General features: G+C 31.1%; 2 protein-coding genes across 5 annotated transcripts; both read right to left on the reverse strand.

Annotated features, from left to right (window-relative positions):
• Positions 1–1,661: 1,661 nt before the first annotated feature.
• Positions 1,662–4,113, reverse strand: LOC107902787 (IRK-interacting protein). The gene is made up of 2 exons (XM_041093316.1): positions 3,565–4,113; positions 1,662–3,138 (listed from the first exon to the last, which is right to left on the reverse strand). Exons 1-2 carry the CDS (start codon positions 3,817–3,819, stop codon positions 1,666–1,668), a joined length of 1,728 nt encoding a protein of 575 aa, XP_040949250.1. The 5' UTR covers positions 3,820–4,113; the 3' UTR covers positions 1,662–1,665.
• Positions 4,114–9,756: 5,643 nt separating this feature from the next.
• LOC107906714 (transcription factor bHLH122) lies at positions 9,757–13,452 on the reverse strand. Of its 4 annotated transcripts, none has more exons than XM_016833796.2 (7): positions 13,040–13,249; positions 11,892–12,924; positions 11,049–11,371; positions 10,787–10,960; positions 10,432–10,497; positions 10,279–10,347; positions 9,757–10,158 (listed from the first exon to the last, which is right to left on the reverse strand). In XM_016833796.2, the coding sequence occupies exons 2-7, from the start codon at positions 12,472–12,474 to the stop codon at positions 10,090–10,092; spliced, it is 1,284 nt and encodes a 427-aa protein (XP_016689285.1). In that variant the 5' UTR covers positions 12,475–12,924; positions 13,040–13,249; the 3' UTR covers positions 9,757–10,089. The 4 variants fall into 4 exon arrangements, with proteins under 4 accessions (XP_016689285.1, XP_040949251.1, XP_016689284.1 ...); XM_041093317.1 differs by having other exon boundaries at positions 11,049–11,365; positions 13,040–13,246; XM_016833795.2 differs by having other exon boundaries at positions 11,892–13,452.
• Between the last annotated feature and the right edge of the window lie 9,585 nt (positions 13,453–23,037).

Raw genomic sequence — 23,037 nt, forward strand, 5'->3', positions numbered from 1 at the left:
AACTTTTTGATATAAAATAAAATAAAATATTATATTAAAAAGATCAAATTTAAGAGATAAATAATTTTAAAAAATAAATTTATTTTTATCAAACACATAATTAAGTTCGATATTTAAATTTATTAATATACGAAACAAGTTTTTGATATAAATTTAGTACTTATAAATTTGAGTACTAAAAAAAATTAACAATTTGTTTATCTCATACAAAATTTTGTTTAAATAGAGCTACCTAAATAAAAACGTTTTATTTGTTCACTTGGAGATTCAAACCCAAATGACGAAAAATATAAAATATGAAAAAAATAAAAACGTTTTTTTATGCTTTTTTATATAAAATATGAAAAAAATAATTTTTTTTAATAAATTTTTGTATGTAATTTTAAAGAAAAATGACGAAATTAACAAAAACTAATCACAGCAGGAAGGGACAGAATACAACCCAAATGAACGAGGCTTTTTTATGGTACTCGAAACCTTTGCATTCTTCACTCTCTCAAACGCTTTGTATCTTCTCTCATTTCTCTGCAATGCCAAGCGATTATTCATCTACGGGTTTTTCTTTTCAGAAGATGGGGATTCTCAGTTGGACGGTATTTCGGTTGGGATTGATTCTAAAGCGTCGGAAGCTCACTCTTTCGAGGTCAGACCCTGGAGATGCCAAAAATGATGAGGAGTTAGAAAATGTATTGTCTTTATTGCAAAGTAGACTTGATGGGTCATTGGATTCAAGTCTTGATGCAATAGCTTTGGGTTTGCACGAGGGTTTTGTTGTCAAAGTTGCTCAAACACATTTATTATGGGTGAAAATATGATTCGATTTTCCAAATGGGTAATGAAGAAACCAGGGTTGAATCACTTGTCAAGGTTGTGATATTAGGAAGAGGAATGCTTACGTCTATCAAAGCTCTATTGCATTACAATGAATCAAACATACTGTTATTATTTCACTATCAAGGCTCCATTACATTACAATGAATCAAACATGCTGTTATTATTTCACTGTCAAAGCTTTATGTATGATTGATCGGGCTTGGTCTGTATGTGAAAGAATGCTTGATGGGGACAACTTTCCGGATGGTGGGCAAGTGGGAAAGATTATAACTTGGCTTTTGTAAAGGGGGAAAAACTAAAAATGCTCACTTGTTGGTTGAAGAGAAAAACAAGCAGTCGCCCCAATCTTCTATTAATTGTTTGATCAGTTCACTTTGTAAGAGGGATGAAACGTGAAATTAGCTTTGGAGATGTTGGATATTGCAAAATTTAAGAACTAGACAAGGCTCTGAAGTTTGAAGCTATTGGCTGAGATGAAGCATTTTTTGGGTCCTCCGTACTGTTGATGAATACAATAAATCGATCCAGTCTCTTTGCTTGAAGGATTTGGATTGGCAAACTACTCGATGGCTTGTATCTCCTTATAAAGGCTGTTAAGGAGCTGGAAACATAGGAATTGAATAGCAGAGAAGCAATCACTGATGTTTAAATCTCTGCTGATTTTAGGAAATGGATGTACAGTTCTGATATCCAAGCATTTGATAGGAATTTAATTTTATACTTAGTATAACTGAATCTTTTCTTATAAATGTTACAAATATATATATATTAGCTAATTACAAACTTTTCTACTTGAAAAACCTCTGGAGAAAAGAATTTGTAGCAAATTAATCAAGCTGCAATTTTATATCTGCATATCACCTTACACTTTAAAACCCTTCCCTGAACATAAAAACCTGGCATCACCATGATCTTTACTCGGTTGGGTCCATGAGATTTTTGCCTTTCCATGAGCATATCTTCCATGTAATGTGGATCGAAGGTTGTATTTTCCTCCACCCTTAAAATCCCCAGTGGAGGATTGAATGAAAACGCAAGCAAATGCAGCAACCATATGCATTTGGCTGCAACAAAGAATGCTTGAAGCAACTGTTGAGGCCATGGTCTAGTCCAATTCAACGTTGAAATGATCAAACTCATCTTCTGATCACAAAACTTGCTGAACTCTTCACTGTAGCATTTAGTCCCTGTCCTCAGCACTTCATTCCAGCTTAGATTTCTAAGCCCAACAAACGATGAGAATTGAGCTTGGCGATTTTGTTGAGGGTCCAGCAGCTTTGGTGACCCATTCTTCTGAAACACACAGTTCTCAAAGTCCTGGTAGAATGATTGGTTTATAATTGCTTCCAAATGGTATGACACTGCCTTAGAGTACTTGGAATTCAATGAAAGTTTATATGGTCGAAGAAGAGAATTCAAATTCTCCATTAAAGTATTATCAGTCTCTTCAATCTGTCCAATAAGTGTTTTGCAGAATTGTTTCACTGACAATCTTGCTTCCGATACAATCTGCAAGAAACCCTCTGCCATTACCTCCTCACTGACTGGCATCAAGTTTTCTTCATTCCCATCTATGCCTTTCCCCTTCCTAGGATAATTTCCTAGCTTTTCATTGATTTGAGAATCCTTTGTTTGCGTTGCTTGCCTCAATGCCTTCTTGAGCTCTTCGCAATACATTTCCAAATACTCCAGCTTCTGCTTGAGCTCTCCTAGTGAAGATCTCACCTCAGCAACTTCCATCAAGGCTGCATCTCTACTCTCATTCGCTTCTAACAACTCTTTCTTCAATGTTTCAATCGACAATATGCCAGAGTCCTTCAATATTTGAGAAACTTCCTCTGATTCTGTTCGGTTAGGCGAACTCTCATTCTTCTGTTTCTTTTTTAACCGAGGGAATAACCGTGAAATCACCCCACGATTCCTGGGTTGTGATTGAACAGATGAATGGGATTCTGATAGTGGCACAACGGGATCCAAATTCTTGACCGGCCTGGTGACATTCTCGGATTCAGATGTTATAACAGCAGGCTTGCATCTATTGCAAGATGATACTGACTTGAAATCCCCCATACTGTTTCTCCTACTTCTAGTGGAGGGTGATGTTTGTAGGACAGTTATGTGGTTTGCACAAGAGCCAGTGACAGACTTTTGGTCTTCAGCAGGACAAATATGGGATTCTAAGGCAGGAGAAAATCCCTTTTGCTTATAATCTGATAATCCAGTTTCAGTGCCATATTTATCCCAACTTTCAGATAAAGCTTGGTTATTTGTATGATATCCAGATAGTGGTTCATCTTCATAACTCTATCAAATATTCCCAAAAGGAAATGAGTACCGATAAGCATAACCATTGACAATGAGGTTAAAATCAACTTAAAGAAAATGTGGAATTTAACAAAATTACAAGCAATGAAGAAGAAGAAGAAGAAGAAGAAGAAGAAGAAGAAGAATGAGGCTAAATTTCTTGTGAAAAGGCTCCTACTAATTACTAAGCTAACAATGATCTAGAGAGTCAACTAGCCAAAACTTATCAAGAGAATTCAACAGGGAAAAGAAAGTCAACATAGACTATATTGATGCTGAAGTTAATTAACTTTTTTAATTAAATCATAAAACTTAGAATTCAATAAACAAGGCAGGCATCAACTTGATAGCAACAAAGGTTACCAGAAAAAAGATACATAATTTTAGCAACTGATTAAGAAAAAAGAAAAAAGGATATTAACTTACGGGAGTGAAAACAGGGTAATCTTGAGCAGAGAAAAGAGGAAAAGGGCGTGAAACAGGGGAGGAAGAAGAAGAAGAAGGGTATCTGAGATTTGGAGGGTAGTTTCCTTGCATGAGAGCTGCATGTAAAGCTCTGAGCTCCACAGCCTTGGCGATGGCGGCTTGTATCTCTTGCCTGCTAACTTCAACGCCATTGTTATCACTGTCACGGTTTTGAAAGACTTGTGAAACAGTAGCTGCAGAAGCAGCAGCGGCCATGAATCGAGGATGAAACAGCGCAGCACAATACACCCAAAGAATAGAAGAAAGGATGAATCTTGTTGTGAATTGGAATGACAGAGAAAGAAGGAAGAGGGTAATGAAGGTTTGGATTTGATTTGCAGAGTGGAAGATGATATCCAGCTTAGAAACTTGAAGAAGCAGAAAGTAGGAACAAGGAAACAAAGAGACAGAGATGAATGAACGGATGAAAGTAGAGGAAATAGGGTATTAGAAATCCAATGTGTGCTTTTGTCTTTGTTGACAAAGAATAAATAGATAGAATGAGCGTGAATTGTGAGTGAGAGAGAAAAGAGAGTAGTAGTCGTAGGCTTCACTCAATGGACTGTATATTTGCCGTTTCCAAAAATGCCCTTACTAATTCTATCTATGGTGGTACCACACCACTTCGCTCCTACTTTGGTTCTAAGTACATACATCTTCTTACCCAGTTGATAAAATCCCTTTTTTCTTTTCATGCGTGATAATATTTTATGATTTATGAAAATTATTTTTTTTATACTTTTATTATGTTAATAAAGCAAAAACATGAAAACTGTTTTTTTTTGTTGGAACTAAAAATTATTAATTTATAAAAATAGTAGATATATATGATCAATTGAATGATAAACTATCATAATAGTCACTTTTGTTTGACTCAGGTTACATTTTAGTCATTTACGTTATCGTATTGTATCATTTTAATCATTGAGTCGTTAATTGCCATTAATGGTATAACGATAAACTGATGTGATTATTTTAAATAAAAAATTTAGGTTAATTTATACAAATGGTCCTCTTATTTGTTCATTTTGAGCAATTTAAGTTTTTTCTTTTATGTTTTTTAACTTTACTTTTTTTCTTTATTTTCTATTATCTTTTGTTTCTCCTTTTGTTTTCCTCTCTTCTCTATTTTTTTTAACATAATTTTTCTATGTTTTCTATTTGTTAAAACTAGTCCCTATACTTTTATTTTTTTGAACAATTTAATTTTTTTGAGTGAAGCAAGCTTGTGGACTAATTTCAACAAATGAAAAACATAAAAAAAAACTATGTTAGAAGGGAGGAAAATAAAGGGAGGAGCAAAAGAAAATGGAAAAAAAGTGAAAGTTAAAAGAACATAAAAGAAAAATTAAATTACTCAAAAAGAAAAAATATAAGAACTAATTGTAGAATTTAACCTAAATTTTTCGTTTGAAATAATGATTTAACGTGTTACATCAACTTACCATTACACTGTTAATGGCAATTAACGGCTTAGTAACTAAAACGAAACATTTCAAACAAAAGTGATTGTTTTGAAATTTACCCTAAATTGAAAGTGATTGATTGGTACTTAAGATTAATGGTTGGAATGCAAATCATTGCTCCCTCTCAACTCAACCTGTCTTCCACTTCCTTTTTATCTCTTTGTTGTGAGTAAGACATTTGAAGTTTATTCTTTAAAATGGAAATACAAATGCAACCAAGTGTCGGAGTGTATTTTCTTTGTTACATAAATTATCAAAGTAAAAAGAGCTCGTCTGCCTAGCTGTCCAAATGCAATTTTTTTTTTGCCTCAAGGCCTACATTATTTACTTTTTAAGCATAAACATAAATAATATATATTTTTATAAAAATAATCTCTTTTAAAATTTATTCAACAAGTGGAGTAATAAAAACGTTTATATATAAATCTTATTAAATTTTTTTAATTAAAGATTGTAAAAATATAAAAAGACAAAAAAAATTCATCCTCTTAATATTAATTATCTTTTTACCTATAAATTAATACTTGATTAATCTAATCAGATGTAATAAATAAGATTTGACAAATAAATAAAAAATTAAAACCCATTTCTAAGGAGATTAGAACTTACTTTGGATAATTTGTTCCATCTTAGTAACTTCTTTACTTCAAATTCATCTAAGTCGGCTTAATTCTAAAGAATAGAATTTATAAAGAGATTTCTTTACTCTGAAATAAAATGAAAGCAACTTGAAAAGATAAAAGGTCTTGAATCGAACAGAAAAACTACAAGAAAATAATAACACACCAATTGTTTGAGTAAACGCTCTCAAAAATATTCAATAACTTTGAATGGAATGCAAGGTATGATTATAAATGAGGGGAAAACATCTATTTATAATTGAGCTCCCCAGATTTAATAGTACAAATTGAATTATATCAACGATTAAAATTAGTGTCTACTTGCAAGATAAAAGTCCTAAATTAAAGATTTAAATTTTATTCAATCTTATCCCTTGATTTACATTAACTACGACAATTCTAGTTTTGTTGGAGTATTCATCATGGACTTTAATCCACAACTTGTGACACTAGTAGATGCAAATAATAAATATGAAAATTTTGTAGATTTACAGAAAAAATAAAAATAAATTATAAAACAAGGTTGTAATGTTAGGAGATATCTTTCATCAAAGTGAATAGATAGCCGCTCACCTTTTTTAAAAGGTGAAATCAATTTCTAACACTGGTATACATTTTCTTTTTTTTTATTGTTTGTATGTACAACATAAACTTGTTATTTCGTCCATCTCATAATTGTAAATTGAAAAAAAAATTAAAATTAAAAATCTAAACCGTGAAGACACACATACAACCGTAGCTATTGTATATGATATGACTTGGTTGAGGTTTGATATTCTATTTAGCCACGTATGTTTTACCTTAGCCTCATAATCAAACAAGTACTTTCTCCCTTGCACATGATCGCAGGATTTTGTAAAGAGTACTACTTTCTAAACTCAAATAAATAAAAATGCCCACCAATTTGAGGACCAAATAGCTTAACATCATTTATTTGAAAGCATGTGATCAATCACTTTTCCTTACATGGCTTAACACTCACTCAAGTTATAGTTGACCTTCCGTCATGCACCACACACACACACAAATAAATGGGGGAAAAAACAAATCCATCCAAATATATAAAATTACCAAGTAAAAGAGTCTGAATGGACGACGAGAGGATGTGAATTCAGCCAGCTGCCAGCTGCAATAGTTGGAGAACAAGGAAAATAGCTTCCTTAATGGGTAGAGCCTGCCTAGAAGCTCCACCAAGTTGGGGTGGCTGCATTTGAACGAAATGGAAAACAACATCAAACACTTACCAGTCTCGTCTCTCAAGTCAAGATACCATCATTTGTGGTGTGGAGCTAAGCCATCGGTGTTGAATTTGAACCACCTAAAATGCGAAATTATGCATTATTTTAAAGTTTGCTTCAATAAGTCCATGCTTAATATTACTTTACATCAAATTCCCACTTCACCTTTAACAAAAAAGAAAAGAACACCGAGTCTCTCAGCAGTTGAACATTCATCTCCAAGTCCTTGCCACTAAAAGATGACTTCACTTCGGTGAAGCCAAATTCACCAAACAACGACGGCAAAACCCATGCAGCACATTTCCTTACACTTCAAGCCAAAAACTAAGTGACAGCACATCTTGGAATGGAGTGGAGTGGGTGACTGGATGCTCCAAGACTAGGGTTAATGCAATGTACTCCAAAAATCTCAAAAAAGTTAAAAGAGGCCAAGATACCTACAAAAGAAATATCAGAGTCTAATTTAGGTGTCATACAAAAAGAAACAAAAGTCATTCAGCTGCAATTATTTTAGTTATTACAATGCATTATGTAAGATTTTACAACTTATATAATTTAGTGATAGATGCGACTGATAATTGTAAAGCGATTGTTACGACTTATGAGTAATGAATTTTCATTTTTGATAAAAATATTTTTTTTTTCATAAGTATATAAGAAAATGTATGATGATTTATTTAGTTCTTCAACTTTATAAAAAAATTATTTTAGCTCAACATTTAATTTTTTATTTTTTTTAGCCCTTGACCTTATATTATTTGTCAAAGCATCCCAAAATAGATAAAAAGTTAACGTTTGTTAACCTTACTGACGTGGCATCTACATGGTAGCCTACGTTTATACCACGTTAACAATTAATTAATTTTTTTAATTAAAAATATTTTAAAAATAAAAATTAATAAAATTAACATGTGAGGTTGTCTTGTCGTTCATATCGTATCTCATGAACTATGAACTTTATTGGTGCATGGTATGTTCAACACGTAAAGCTTTTTCAATATACCTTACTCAAACAGATGTTAAGCTCTCTTGATGCATGTACAGGACGTGGAATTTCACCAGATTTAGGCAAGTCCAATCGTTGTATGGCTAGAAAGTTGCCTTGTCACTTAAGCAAACCATGATTAAACTTACATGAACGCTCGTAGAGGATCGAAAAACCAGCTCTACCTATAAAGATTCGTCGACGTAAGACTCTTTTGATCCAAAACTAGAGGTGTCCATGGCCGCCCGGCCCGACGGCCCGCCCGAAATATGGGAGGGTTCGGGTAAAAATATAAGTCCGAAATATGGGTTTGGGCAAAAAAATGAAGCCCATTTAGAAAACGGGTTGAGCCTCAGGCACCACTTTTTTTTGCCGGGCTCGGCCCGACCCAGCCCGAATTTAATAAAAATATATTTTTATTTTTATTCTTTATTTTTAAAATATTTTTAAAATACTTTTTTTTATTTTTTAAATTATTTTTTGGTGTTTATTAAAAAATAGGTCGGGCCGGGCCGGGCTCGGGCTTAGGATTTTATTCCTGGGCCGGGCCTGAACAAAATTATAGGCCCAAATTTCGGGCTTAGCCGGGCTCGAGCCTAGGAGGCGGGCAGAATTTTTTCTGGGCCCGGCTCGGCCCTTGGACACCTCTATCCAAAACTTACCAAACCTCTTTAACCGTAAGACTCCCTATACAATCATACTTTCACCTTCGTGTAGACCAGTGGTTAAATCAAAAAATTTTTTTGAAGGAATCGAAATTAAATTGTATATTTTTATAATAATAAAAATATAATTTTACTATTTTAATAGTCTATATTTTTATTTTTTTTAAAAGACAATCAATTTTTATTATTTTTAGAGGTCAAAATACAATTTTACAATTACTAATTTATAAATTTATAAACTATAAGAGACTTAAATGAAAAATTTTCCATTTAGCACTAGTGTAAACAGTTACTCTCCACATTCTTCTCCATTTGCTCCTCATATATTTCAGTAAAAAAAATAATTTCTTTTAGATGACTTTATTATAGTTTTACATAATCATATTCTCACCGCTATGTAGACTGCTAGACTCACATATACACGATGCGAGTGTGAAAGAAAATTATGTAAAATATATTCCCGTATAAAAGCAAATGCATATATTCAATTTCAGTATTAGACACCTAAAGTGGTGGGGCTTAACTTACCAAGAGAGGAAAATTGGAAGGGCCGGCAGAGAGCACATACAAACCAAATTAGTTGAAAATAAGATGTGAAGCCATTTCGGGACTTTAATTAATGGGAGAAAGGGAAAAAAAACACACACTAGTAAACAAATTTGAATGAATATCGGTGACGGATGAGACGAGTGTCACTAAATGTTCCACGATTGATGCCCGAAAAATGGTAGGCAGGTCCCCCACCCCCATGTCTTGTTCCATCAACTTAATGCCACAACTAATCCATAGAAAAAGGTGTGCATACGGTGGAGCATTTGCCACCTATCACACTACTGGATCATACATATATAATAACCAAAAAAAAATTGTGAAAAATATAATATGAAATTTGATAATAAAAAAAAAGGATAAAAACAATGTGAAAAAGTAATACAAATTATTAGAGTGTTAAAAAAAATTTAATGTAAAAGAAATCGAATATTAGAATATACAAAAGTTAATCCAATTTTAGTTTGGTTATACCCAAACTCAAGATGATTATGACAAGCACTTACCAATTAGGGGGAATTCGTGAAAAAATTTAAAAGATGAACTTAAGACAAATAATGTGCATTGGAAAAATGCAAGCATGCGTGGAAACAGGGTCATGGGGAGTTAGTTTCGGCGGCAAAATATATGTAAAAAAAAAAATCCTACATAAAACATAACCATTACACCATAAAAATCATTTGGTTACTATACAGCTGGATCAGTTCTTCTACCATAGCATTTATCAATATCTGCTTCAGCTAGCTAGCTTTGAGCAGATCTTCTTGCACTTCCAATCCACATAATAAATGCCTCACAGAATATCTTTTTTTTTAATCAAGTTTTTTGAGCGCAAAAGACCGACCTGCTTTGCTAGCTTTCGTATCTGCTTTTCTTTTTGGGAAGTAATATGGTTGTTGTATGCATAAAAACATAATAATCAGTCAAAACAACCACAAAGTTCCCTTTTATTTACTTTATATATTATTGCTGCCGCTGCTGCTGCTGCTGCTGTGCGGCACAAGAACACTTTGCACGACTATCCGACAGTGACTGAAAATATTGAAACATGGAAAACATGACGAAATGAATGAATCTAGATCGTACGCAATGGGTTAAAATAAATTTGAAGGCGTCCGAATTTTGTGGTTCAAGAGATTAATGACAACATACCTTGACCTGTTTCTGGAGGTCTTTGATGTAATCAACGGCCAAATCTAGCATGTCTGCAGTGTTTGTTTGCTGCAAATATGAAAATAAAACGTGGGGTTATGTTTTTCTTTACCATAGCAGGAAGCAAATCTTGAAATGAAGAAATTGTTGTACCTTATCCATGTTTGGAACAAGGTCTTGTAGTTTCCTCATTCGCTCGCTTATTTTGGTTCTTCTCACCTGAACATCAAACATAATTTAAAGTTAACATCTTAGGTTTTCTATTTTCAGCAAACAAAAAAGTCATTAACTTGCATGTAATGTCATTAATTATGTGTATATATAAAGAGAGACAAAGAGAGTAGGAATTTACAAAACTAAAGTTATTATCTTGATTTGAATAAATTGAAAATATTCGATATATGAAACTTTACCTGTACAATTCAATAGACCACACGTATACATGTAAACCCTAAGCAAAATGAAATAAATGGGAAAATAAAAGGAAGGAAAAAGGTTTAAAGATTACCCTCTCAGCAATGCTTCTAGGGTGAGTGGCACAGCCTCTTTTGGCCCGGATCTTACAAGGAACAGAATCCTGATACTGCAGGAACTTCTCAATGGCAGACATATCTGAACTTTTTGGTAAACTCAAGTGATGAGCCAAAAGTGGCGGCGGACGATGGTTGCCGCCATCTGCATTCTATCAAAAAAAAAAAAGGAATTACAATGAGATGAGAATATTGTTGAATGTAAGAAAAAAAAGTGAGATTGTGTTAGAGATGTGGCACCTTAGTTTCAGCTCCGTCTAAGCCAGAAAGTGATCTATCATCTTCCCTCAGTCTTTTTATGCCTGACATGTTATCAGAAATCATCATGGAATCGTCCCAAGAAGTAACCGGGAGCCCTGAGGAATAATTGTTGGGACGATTTTCACCAAATCCAGCATTTTCGGAGCTAAATGGACCCATACTTTTGTTCCCCATCTCCGCAATTGGAGTCATCAGCCCAGAGGGTGTAGGTGGCCTGCTTGCTGAACGAAACGTTGCTTCTCTGTTACTGCTATTAACGCTTCCATAATCTCCCATTCCCCGCATCACTCCGTAGCCTGCAACTTTATTACACTTCCACAGTCATTCTCAGCTTTTACACACAGGAATATCTCCCCAAATTCTCAAGGCTAATGGCAAAAAAGAAAAGAGAAAAAAAATACCACTTGTAACAAGTCAACTCAGAACAAATGGAATTGACAATCATATTTATCAAATCCTAAAAAGAGAACAAAGAAAATGGTGATTTTAATATGATTGGTTTATATAGTATTAATTGATTAACTCCTCGTCATGCTGCTTCGTTTGATTGGTCTAGTAGATTAAAAATTTCAGCCTTTTTTTTCCCCCATAAAAGAGTCAATTATGAGCTCATTTTACTGAAAGAAGCTTTTTCCGCTGATTATTTCTTAAATTTTAAATGAAATCCCACTGGTCAATGGAAGGTAACAGAAGAAAAATAATATTCTGGAAAGAAGCCCCTGTGACTTTTCAATATTTTTCTTCATTAACCGGGAAATCGAAAGAAAAGAACCGAGTAAAAAACTTGATGAAGAATGTATACCTAAGGACAGAGCCACTTACTGTTTTCAATGTTAATTTTGGAGAATAACCCTGCAGGTGAGCTACTGTGTCTAATAAGATTGGAATTGTTGCCTCCACCCATCTTCATCCCCGTTGGATTTGGAGTGGTGTAATCCATAGCTGAAGCTGATGGTTGCTGATTTAGCAAATACTGTGGAGGTTGGCTTTGATAAAAATTCTGGGAAGCAGAGGAATATTTAGGCTGCTGCATAAGCCCTGTTTGATTATTAATTGGCGTCATAATCTGCGCTGACTGCTCGATTTTCACAGGTGTTTCTCTAACAGGTGAACTCTGCGTAGCGGTGCAAAGATTCTGCGATGGAATGGTTTCCGTATTAGCATCACCGCCACCGGCAGCATCACCGCTACTCGACAAAAACTTTGCGATGATTCGTTCTGTTTCGGGACTGGAAGGTCGATTTAAAATCTCTTGGCAGAAATCTCTGTCCAGAATGTTGGAAAAATACGAACTAGGTGCAGATTGGTACCTCGTCAACCCAGAGTTCATCTGTTTTTGATTGTGTTGAGATTGATGATAGTCAAAGAGATTATGGTGGTGGTGGTGTTGAAGATCTGACTCCATTTTCCTTTCCAATTTCTATTTCTAAAACAACTCTAGCCACCAAGAATTTTGAAAACCCCCAATAGATTTTTTTTTTGTCAAGGGGATTTCAATCAGATCGAGTTGAAGGACCCACTTAGAAATAACCAAAGCCTCTGTTTGTTTCCCAAGAAAGTAGCTCTAGAAAAACTTTTCTCGGAAAGCTTCATCTAATACAACAAAGTGATCGCCAAGGAACACGAACTATTTTTATGTGGATCTATTTTAAGAGTTTCAAAGTTGAATCCCAAGAATTTGATTGGCTTGAAACACAAGTTCTCCCTCTGCTAGGATATCAGAGACGCTGCTCCAAAAGCAGAGGAAAACAGAGACACAGAAGAAGAGATTCTCCAAACACACCTCTTACAATCAAAACTGAAAGAAAACCATTTTTGTAATCTTGAAACCAGAGCACTTAGTAGAAGATAAACACTGATGAGGGAGAGAAAAAAACAACAAAAAATGTGAGCCACTCACTGAAAAGGAATATCATCAATTAGAACATCACAAAAACAGAACAAGAACAAAAATATAATCACCACCCTACCTCTCTGTCTCTCCACTTCCAATTCACTTCTTTTTTTTCTTTTCTTTTTTTTTCTCTTCAGTTCTCTTTCGACATGTGTTTCAGTCCTGATTATGGTGGTGGTGGTGTTGATTGCAAGTGAATAAAGGATCAGAGAAATAGATTAAAATAGAAAGAAGAGAGAGAGAGTAATTAAAGAGAGAAAGGCTTTGTAGGCTCAGCCAATGGGAAGTAACAGAGTGTTTCAGATTTAGTATGTTTTAATTATCTAATGTTGTTAGGACTAGACATAAATGGCCTTTGTTTTTGTTTACTATTTACCAAAGGAACCTTAATTTAATATCGAAAGATGGTAGAATTTTGGGGGCAGCCCTTGCTTTTCATATGGTTTTAAAATTGTCTTATTTATTTGGGGTACCTAAACCCAACAGAGAGGAACATAGATGAGTCCTATTTTTGGAAGTAAATAACGACAGGATTTTTGTGAATATGAATACCCCACAAATAAAATGGCCTTATTAACCATTTTGTTGGCCCAGGAATACAAATGCAGGATGGAGTTTCTTTTTTTCTCAATGGAAGGTGAAGAAAGTACGGGAAAGTGTTAAACATTGGAACTTCCTTTTCATTAGCCAAAAAAGGAGCGAGAACATCTCAATTATTGTTGCCTTGGCAGAATATTGGATGGAAGAAAAACATAAAATTACTTTTTAAGGTCTTCGTCAACTTCAACATTATTTAGGTAAATTCAATATCTTTTATCCATGTTTATAGTATTTCATAATTGTGAAACATTAAAATACCATGTTTATAACACTTGAAAGCTATTAGTTGAACTTTTTACACCACTTGCTCAAGTAATTCACGTATGATCTTAAGTTCCACATTTGATTTAGTTTGAGAATTGAATTTATCATATTTCATCAAGCCATCAGCTTGTTAAACTAAAATGGACTTATCACCAATAAGAAAAATGATGTCACCCTTGTATCATTCCCCAAACTCATACTATCCCTCACTTCCATCCACAGTTGTTCACCCATTAAATGAACCTTCATTTAGAAAGTTTTACCCTTGGATTAATCAATAAAATGTTGTGAAATTCATGATAAGAAGCGAAGGCCATGCTCTCTTTAATGTTTAAAGAGTAGAAAGTTGTTGGTTTTGTTAAATATACTTAAAAAGTAGTATATTTTAAATTGTGAGTTAAAATGAAAGTGATGCAAAGTAAGTTAAAAAGTGGTGGGATTCTCCAAAATCTCCCTGTATTTTGTTTGTCAGTCACGAGCATCCTTAATGAATGTATCTACACAATCCTCTTTCATTTTAATGAATATTCTTTTTCAGAATTAAAAATCGTTTTATTTTTCAATATATTTACTAGAGAGTAAACACAATAATTAATTTCCTGCATTTTATAACCACATTAATTATATATTTTTTGTGTGGAAATATAATGCAATCACATTCATCTTTTTTGTGTATGTTGCTTTGACTAATATCTCGAGTATTGAAATTTTGATGGGAAGAGATGAGAGTCAGGTGGAATTCTATAAAAGGTTTTATACAATGTGTTTCCTTTTTTATGGTAGATTTCATCTTTCTGCTTCTCATTTCTATTCATTCCCATTTTTCTATCTCCAAACTCTCTCTCTCTCTCTTATTGATTTTAAAACATATGGTGATATAACTCTTAAATGGTAGATTATCATTTAGTTTCTTCAAATTTTATTAAGATAAAATTGTAATTTAACCTCTTACTATCATTCCCTAAAATAATTTACTGATTTCATCTCCAATGACATGCACATTTTCTTCTTTAGAATTTGATAAATATTTTATATGTTTTTTTAATACGGAAAAATGTTAAACCACATAAAAATATGTGTTTAATGTCAAATTATTTAACATAAATGATGAAAATTTTTTTGTACATTTCAAAAAGTAAAAGAATAAAGAATAGAAGTGATCAAATTATAGGAAATAGACTAAATCCACAAAAATTATATATACAGTATAGATATTTTTTTTATTTTTATCAATTTAAACTTGTATCATTTAAATATTAAATTAAAATTCTCCAAATAAATCTTAAAAATATTGAATAACGTCTCTTGCTGCATTGCTTGACCCTATTGATAAAACTAGGCCTGATCTTGGGGGTCGTCTGGATATGTAGTCGTCCAGGACTCAAAACTGAAAGAGGTTTAAAATATTGTTTTTCAATTTTTAGGGAGCCCAAAAAAATTTAACTTTTAAGCATTCAAAAATTTTTTTACCAACTTTTAAAGAACAAAAAAAAAAATTCTGACTTTTAAGGAACCTAAAACTCTATTCTATTATTTTAGTTAGGGATCCAAAAATTTGAAGAAAAGTGATATGGAGAAAGAAATTACTGTGCTAATATTCTATTACTCCCAAGCTTTGGAGATTACTGAAGTAAAAACATTAATGGAAGTGGGGTGGAGTTCAAGGTTGTTTAATTGTTTATGCAAGCAAGAAGTATAGATCAAAGCAATCCGTATTTTTATTTATTTTTGGATCTTGACCGATTTGAAATTGGGTTATTAGGGCCAAAAGTGGCATTTCATACGCTTCTCAACAAAAGTAAACCACATTATTTCACGTTCAGAATTTATTTATATTTATTTTTAATGATTAATTATTCTTAGTGACATGTCACAACCCACTGATAATATTTAAATTTATATAATGACAATATATAAACTACAAACTCAAAAAATATATATTGATTTTTTTGAATTATAAAGTAAAGTTCGAACAATTAATGTGACTTGAATCCAAGCCACACCTGGGCTGTGAACACCATTGATCATCAAGTCATCATATAGGGTTAAAAAAAATTGATTAAACCATTAGTATAATGATAAAATCTATGTAGGTACAAATTAATTCGCGATAGTTTAGAATTTTTGTTTACATCTATAAATATCTGTCTTGGTAAATAATTGTATACATTCAACTTTCCCTATAACAGTCTCATTTATTTATCAAAATTATAAATGTTATAAAGAGGTAATTGTTATACATTTGTAATAGCATTTAAGGCGCACTTGCATATCTTTTAAAATTTAAATCATATTTAAAATTTTTAAATCTTCAAAATATATTATTAATTTGTAAGAATTAAAGTATATCTTTAATAAAATTACACATAATTTCATTTATTAAAGTTTATTTTTATTTAATAAAATATAATTAATATACTTATATAAAGTTTAATTATTGTATTGAAATAATATTTAACTAAAATTTATTAACTTTATTTTACTTAAAGATAGAATTAATTTATTAAAGTTATTAGAGCGATATTGCTATTATAGATGAAAAATTATTATAAATGGTATATAAAATTGATTAGTGTAATAAAATATCATTATAGATAATGATAATTATAGAGATGTGATCGAGATTATTTAAACTAAAAAAATGGTTAATAAATAATTGGCTCCTAAACTTGTTCATTTGTATCTAGTTGGTCCTTAAGGTTTTTCTGGACTTAGTTGCTCCATGAATTTGTATCCTGTTAATCAGGCTGGTACCTCCACACTAACACTGTCAGTTGTGCTGACATGGCATTGCTACCCAATTTGGTGGTGCCATATGACATTCTTCTAGTGTGCTACCTGGCAAACATAAATTAAAAAATATAAAAATATAAATTATGTTTGTCACATGGCATTCTAAGAGGTTGCCATGTGGCACCACCAGATTGGCTAGAAATGATATGTTAGCACAAACTAATGGTGTTAGAATGGAGAGACCAACTTGGTTGACGGAATACAAGTTCATGAACCAATTAGGTCCAAAAACTTAAGACCAACTAAGTACAAATGGACAAATTGAGGGACTAGATTATATATTATCCGAAAAAGTAAGCATTCAGGAAATTTCCTCTAAACAAATATTTTTAATGAAATTGCTGCTTTTTATCCTTAAAGAAAAGGGTTTAGGTAAGCATTGCATTTTTTAAAGTTAAAAAAATATTATAAGTGGTGTTTAATGTTCCTGAAAGAGGGGACCATTAGGAGCCACGCGGCGATATACAGCTTAAAGAGAGGGACTAGAGATTATATTTTATGGACCCCATGTTTAATAAGCGGGTCCATATTTAAAAATGCGAAATGACAATATTGGCCCTTGTTTAATTATTTGATTAAAGGTAGGCTTGTGAAATAAATACCCCTTTGATTAAAGATTGTCTCTGTTTGTGCCTTGACTTGAGCTGCTTGCTTGCTTGCTTGCTTTATTTATTATTGTTTCTTGCGGAGTTCTTGGATGGCAATCCAGTAAGCAACAAATTTTCCAAACTTAAAATAAAAGGCAAGATAGGGATGACACTAGTTTTGATTGCAATACAAATTTTAAAATATGCTATGCTGTACATCAGAACTTATATTTTTAATTAGATTTGATTAGATATGTTGATAATGTGTCATCTTTGTGGCACAATTGGTTGTTAATCATGACAGAAAATTGAATTGAAGGTAGAATTATATGTGTTTAAATTGATGACTTCAACCATCTGTTTCACTGATATTTCTATTTCTTCAAACAATGATAAGAAAAGAGAATAATGGGGAACCAACACACTTACTATGATTATATTTACTATTCTTTATATGCAAATAATAGCAATACTAGAATAAGACTTTAAAATCTCAAAAATATTTGATGTTGCTAAATTGAGAACAAATTGATTTGTAATCCATTGTCGGTAAAAGTGGTGGGTACTAAATGCATTCAAAAGAGTACCGAATAATAGAAGGCCTACTCCTTTTGTGTAAGTAAAATCTCCATCCTCAATAATGGGGTTGAGCTTCCCTTCCAATTAAGGAACTTAGCCAAAGAAAAAGAAAATGGAACAATTCTAATAAAAAACCCTCATAGTCAATTCAATGTTTAATTTAATGAATAAGCAAAGTCCAAAACAAGTTAACGGTGATTAATACATATTAAAATAGTCACTTTTATTTATCTCATGTTACATTTTAACCACTTATGTTTGAAATGTTAAGTTTTAATCATTTACATTATCATCTTGTAACATTTTAGTCATTGAGCCGTTAATTACCGTTAATAGTAAGCTAATGTGGCACGTTGAATCATTATTTCAAACGAAAATCTTAGGTTAAATTCTACAATAGGTCCCTATTTTTTTTTCATTTTGGGCAATTTAATTTTTTTCTTTTATGTTCTTTTCTTTTTCTTTCTCCCTCTGCTTTCCTCCCTCCTTCATTTGTTTTAACGTAGTTTTTTTATGTCTGTTATTTGTTAAAACTAGTTCACAAGCTTACCTCACTCGAAAAAATTAAATTATTCAAAAGAATAAAAAAGTATAAGGACTAGTTCAACAAAATAGAAAACATAGAAAATTAACTTAAAACAAATGGATAATAGAGGAAAACAAATGGAGAAGTGAAAAATAAAAAAAAAGTTAAAAGAACATAAAAGAAAAAAATTTATTTAAAACAAAAAAAATATGGAGACAATTAATGGCAACTTACTGTTATACTATTAACAGCAATTAACGGTTCAATAACTAAAATGAAGCCTAAGAAAAACAAAAATAATTATTTTAATAGTTTATTCTACATATAATTATTATAAAAAAGAGGCTGATGTATATATAGAAAAGAATATAAGAAGGGGATATGTTATTCTAATCTCCTAAAGTGATTGTTAACTTAATCTTGCATTGTTTAATGTAATTGAAGTCACTAAATGACAATGCTGATAGAGTGGAGAGAAAAAGCACTTTTGAAATTGTAGATTTTCAGATCATGAAGCATTTTCAAAGGAGCATTGTCCCAAAAAGATGTGAAGACAATGACCTTTTCTTATTTCCTCATTAATCAAATACGTGCCATGTGACATTCTGGGCCCACCAATTCACATTAATTATTTTAATTTGATTTATGAATCAATTTCAAATGACTAAAACGATGTATTCTTTTTTCCCTTGATGTCATCACCGCCAAAACAAACGCCCCAATCACTTTTTATTTGCATTCATGTAAATTTAGTATAATTTTGTAATATTATTTATAATATTATTTTATTCGTCTAATTTTTATTCATATAAATTATGCATGTCAAGTCTAGAATAAATTATTTTTTTAATATTTTTAGGAATAACGGCGTCTTTGGATAAGTGTTTATTTCTATTATGGCGTTTAGATTAAAGGTGAGTATTTGATCAAGTCGAGTCAAAAAATTTCGAATTAGTCAAATTGACGAATCTTACTTTAGCAACAGAAAGCAATTTGAATTTTTTTAGAATCGAATCAAGTCAAATTGAGTTGAGTTAACGAATACTATTATTTATGCTCAATGTTACGTTTGCATGGACCGATTGTTTAACTAGTAGTTGAAGTACATGACTATTGATTTAACTACATAAACAATATAATGGTTTTGCATTTTAACTTAATGGATAAACATTTATCAAGACAATATAATTTTGACTTTTAACTTTAGAAAAAAACAATTATTTATCAAAATAACGTAGTTTTGTCTTTTCTTATTCGGATTTTCGAATAACTATAATTGTGCAAGTCATATTCGAGTTAAACTGAAAATTTTAATTTTTTATTCGAGTTTATCAGAATAATTTGATTAACTTGAATAACTCAAACTATTTAATTCAAATTTTAATTTTTTTATAGAGTTTTTCGAATATAATCAAATTTTGCTCACCCCTAATTTAGCTTTCTTTGCACCGTCCATCCAAAAGGGACTCTAAGTTGTATAAGGATGATATTAAAATATATAATTTTTAGGCAACAACAATAAAACATTACGTCATCAACTTTTAATTCTTTTAATTTTTAGGCAGGTAATTTTTTTAAAATTTTTTAATTTTTAATCAAATTTCAGAATTTGTTAAAACTTCTAATGGTGGTTGTAATTTTTCAAATTTTGATTTTTTACTAGTTTTTCTTAGAATTTTAATAGTTGATTTTAGTTTTTTTTTTTAAATTTGTGTTTATGATTTTTATTAGTTTCTTTTTTATAATTTAATTATTGATTTAAATATTTTTGTTTATGTTTTCTATGGCATATAATTTCAACATTCCCCAATTTTTTTAATTGTTTTAATTAAAGTTAAATTAAGTAAGAGGTGACGTCGTATGTGATTGAGTATAAAATAATATATCTATGTCTTTAAAAATTGATGATGTGAGATTATTTTATTAGTACCTAAAAATTATATATATTTTAAGACCATCTTAATATAAGATTTTTTTTATATTATATACAATATTTCATATTGATATAATAGAGATATTAAATCAATTCAAAAATTTATATACATTACTAATACTTATACAACTATATTTTATAAATTCAACAATTGAATGATCAAAACATTAATCATAAAAACATATAAATTTTTTTAATATATATTTAAATTTAATTAATTCGTACCGAGTTTGTGTACTACGTCAACACATGTGATTGTAAATATAGTTTAGCAAATGTGCAGCATAAATTGTAAATATAGTTGAACATTCAAACGGTGGCAACTAAATTAGGTGATTTCATATTGACAATCATACTCTCTCACCTACCTTTTCCTAATTTCGTTTTTTAAATATAATACTTTAATAAAATAAGTTTTCTATCGCTTCATTTTCTCATTTCGATTAGTTCAAACTAAATAATAATAATAATAGACTGCGGAATGCTTTCTCAATAGAAACAGAACCAGACATGTGTCCATGTTTGGACAATTGGAAATGATGATTACATTTAGACTAGGGAGGCGTTTTTACTTCTTTTCACTTCCTATACGGTATAGTATACATCAGATATCTCTCAATTATGGCGTGTGTGTGTTATTTATTTAATAAAAATTCTCAAGATTAGGAATCGCGTCTCCTGGTGGTAAAAAAACTTCAGTGCTAGAAAACACACACTTTATGGGTAAATTAATGGGGCAAATTATACCTACCTGCCGACCATATCTAACACGACAGTGGGGACACGTGGGGAGGGGTATTTTCACTTTTTGCGCCGGTAAAGGTTAAAACTTTTGTTTGCCAACAAATTGTTGGGACAAACAAACCAAATCCCCCCAAAAGGTTGAGCTTGATAGAATACGACGTTACTTCATCATCTCTTTCACTTTAATTATGCTCTCCTTCCTTTATATCCTTAATCTGCAAGTATAGTTGCATTGCACTCTTCTTTTTTACTTCATTTATTTTTTTAATTTCATTGCAAATAAATTTTCGCCATCGTCAAGTACAAATCTAACAACCCATTCCATCGAAAATAACAATATCATGGGGCCAACTCTTACTTTTTCAAATGGCAAAAACATAGCCGAATTTATAATGTGAAATCAATAATATTTTTGCAGACTTTGATGAAATAATAATCCCTATGCTTATGATGTGATTCAACTTTTTTTATTTCTTATTATCTCTGCTCACATATCTAAACATCAAATTAAAATAGAATTAGGCTCCTGGATTTGAGGTGGAGGATCCTTCAACCATATCTTCATTTAATTGCATCAAACATCTTTATTTTATGATTTGGTCTCACCAACTTTTAAAACCTCATCATTTCGAATTATTGATATCATATCAATCAAGTCCTTCAATTATTAAAATTTTTAATTTAATTGTTAAATATTATGTGATGTAATTTTAAAAAATTTTAAAAAAAAGTAAAAATTAAAAATAAAATAAAATCGAAAAAGAGGAATTGAGCGATAAAGCTTCTACAAAAATACTTTAAAAACCTCAAAATCAAGATTTTTATTATTTATTTAAAAAAAACTTTTCATTTTAAATTATGTCATATAAGATTTAATATTCATTTAATGATTAAATTGATAAATTAATATAATTTTGATAAATAAAAAATATAATTAAATTATTTTGTAATAAAATGATGGTTATAATTTGGAGATGTATAATGCGAATAACTCTTTAATTAAATATATTTATCTACTATTTGTGCTGGAGTAAAAAAGTCGTACGCACAACACATTTTTGCTCCTAAAATCACTATGGCCAGTCTAGTCTACCCATTGAATTAATTTTATATTTTTAGCGTAAGGACATTATACACCCAAATTCAAGGACAGAATTAAGATTTTTTAAATGAATCATAAATATATATTAATTATGATAATTAAGTTAAAATAATAAGCATAAATTTTAATTTAAAAACGAAAATAAAATCGTTTAAGAACCATAAACTTATATATGTCTATATACAATATTAATGTTTATGAATACATGTGAATTTTAGAAAGCCCCTATATTTACGGGTATATTGCATTTCGACTCCTCTAATGAAAATTAATTATTATATATTTCGAAACGTGTAAATTAACACTTCTTTTAAAATTTACTTGTTAAATGATAGCATGACATGTTAATTTAAATGGTTAATTACTAATTTAGTTCTTGAACTATAGTTAAAATATCATTTTGATTTTTAATTTTTTTCCGAACAATAATTCTAAAAAAATTAAAAATCTTAAAAATAAATATAAATTATTAAAATATATTACAAATATTAAACCATCAATTAGTAAAAGCATCAACTAGATAAAATATGTAATTAAATCATGGATGAGTTCGGTGATATTGTGCTCTGCATTGCTCTCTTACTTGGGTGGTGGCTCATCACATGTGTTGTGGTTGTTGTTTGAGACCTTTGGAGGAGTGATTTTTGGGTGCTCTTGAATTGAAGGGCTGGTGCTGAAAGGAGGGGGTGTTACGTGGTTTGATAAGGTTTTTTCTTCTGATGGTGTTAATGATTTTACTATTTACAGCCGTGATGTGTTTTACTGTGGAAATATAATTTGGAGTTATTGGGTAGTTTCACAAATTTCGCGTCAGTTTCAAAAAACAAGACAAAAGTCTTAATTACCGATGGAGTACGGACCATTGTTGACAATTCTTTTTGTTTTTTCTCTAAAACAAATACAGATAAATACAAGCTATACCATACACGTACTCATATTTGATGAC

The sequence above is a fragment of the Gossypium hirsutum genome, chromosome D05 (genome assembly GCF_007990345.1).
Source record: "Gossypium hirsutum isolate 1008001.06 chromosome D05, Gossypium_hirsutum_v2.1, whole genome shotgun sequence".
NCBI lineage: Eukaryota > Viridiplantae > Streptophyta > Magnoliopsida > Malvales > Malvaceae > Gossypium > Gossypium hirsutum.

Bases quoted from the DNA above. Each gene is read 5' to 3' on its own strand.
- LOC107902787 (XM_041093316.1), bottom strand. From the start codon at position 3,819: ATGGCCGCTGCTGCTTCTGCAGCTACTGTTTCACAAGTCTTTCAAAAC. The intron at 3,139-3,564 runs GTAAGTTAATAT...AATATTTGATAG, and splicing joins ATTACCCTGTTTTCACTCCC to AGTTATGAAGATGAACCACT.
- LOC107906714 (XM_016833795.2), bottom strand. From the start codon at position 12,474: ATGGAGTCAGATCTTCAACACCACCACCACCATAATCTCTTTGACTAT. The intron at 10,498-10,786 runs GTAATCTTTAAA...TTTGATGTTCAG, and splicing joins CTAGAAGCATTGCTGAGAGG to GTGAGAAGAACCAAAATAAG. The intron at 10,159-10,278 runs GTATGTTGTCAT...CAATATTTTCAG, and splicing joins ACCTCCAGAAACAGGTCAAG to TCACTGTCGGATAGTCGTGC.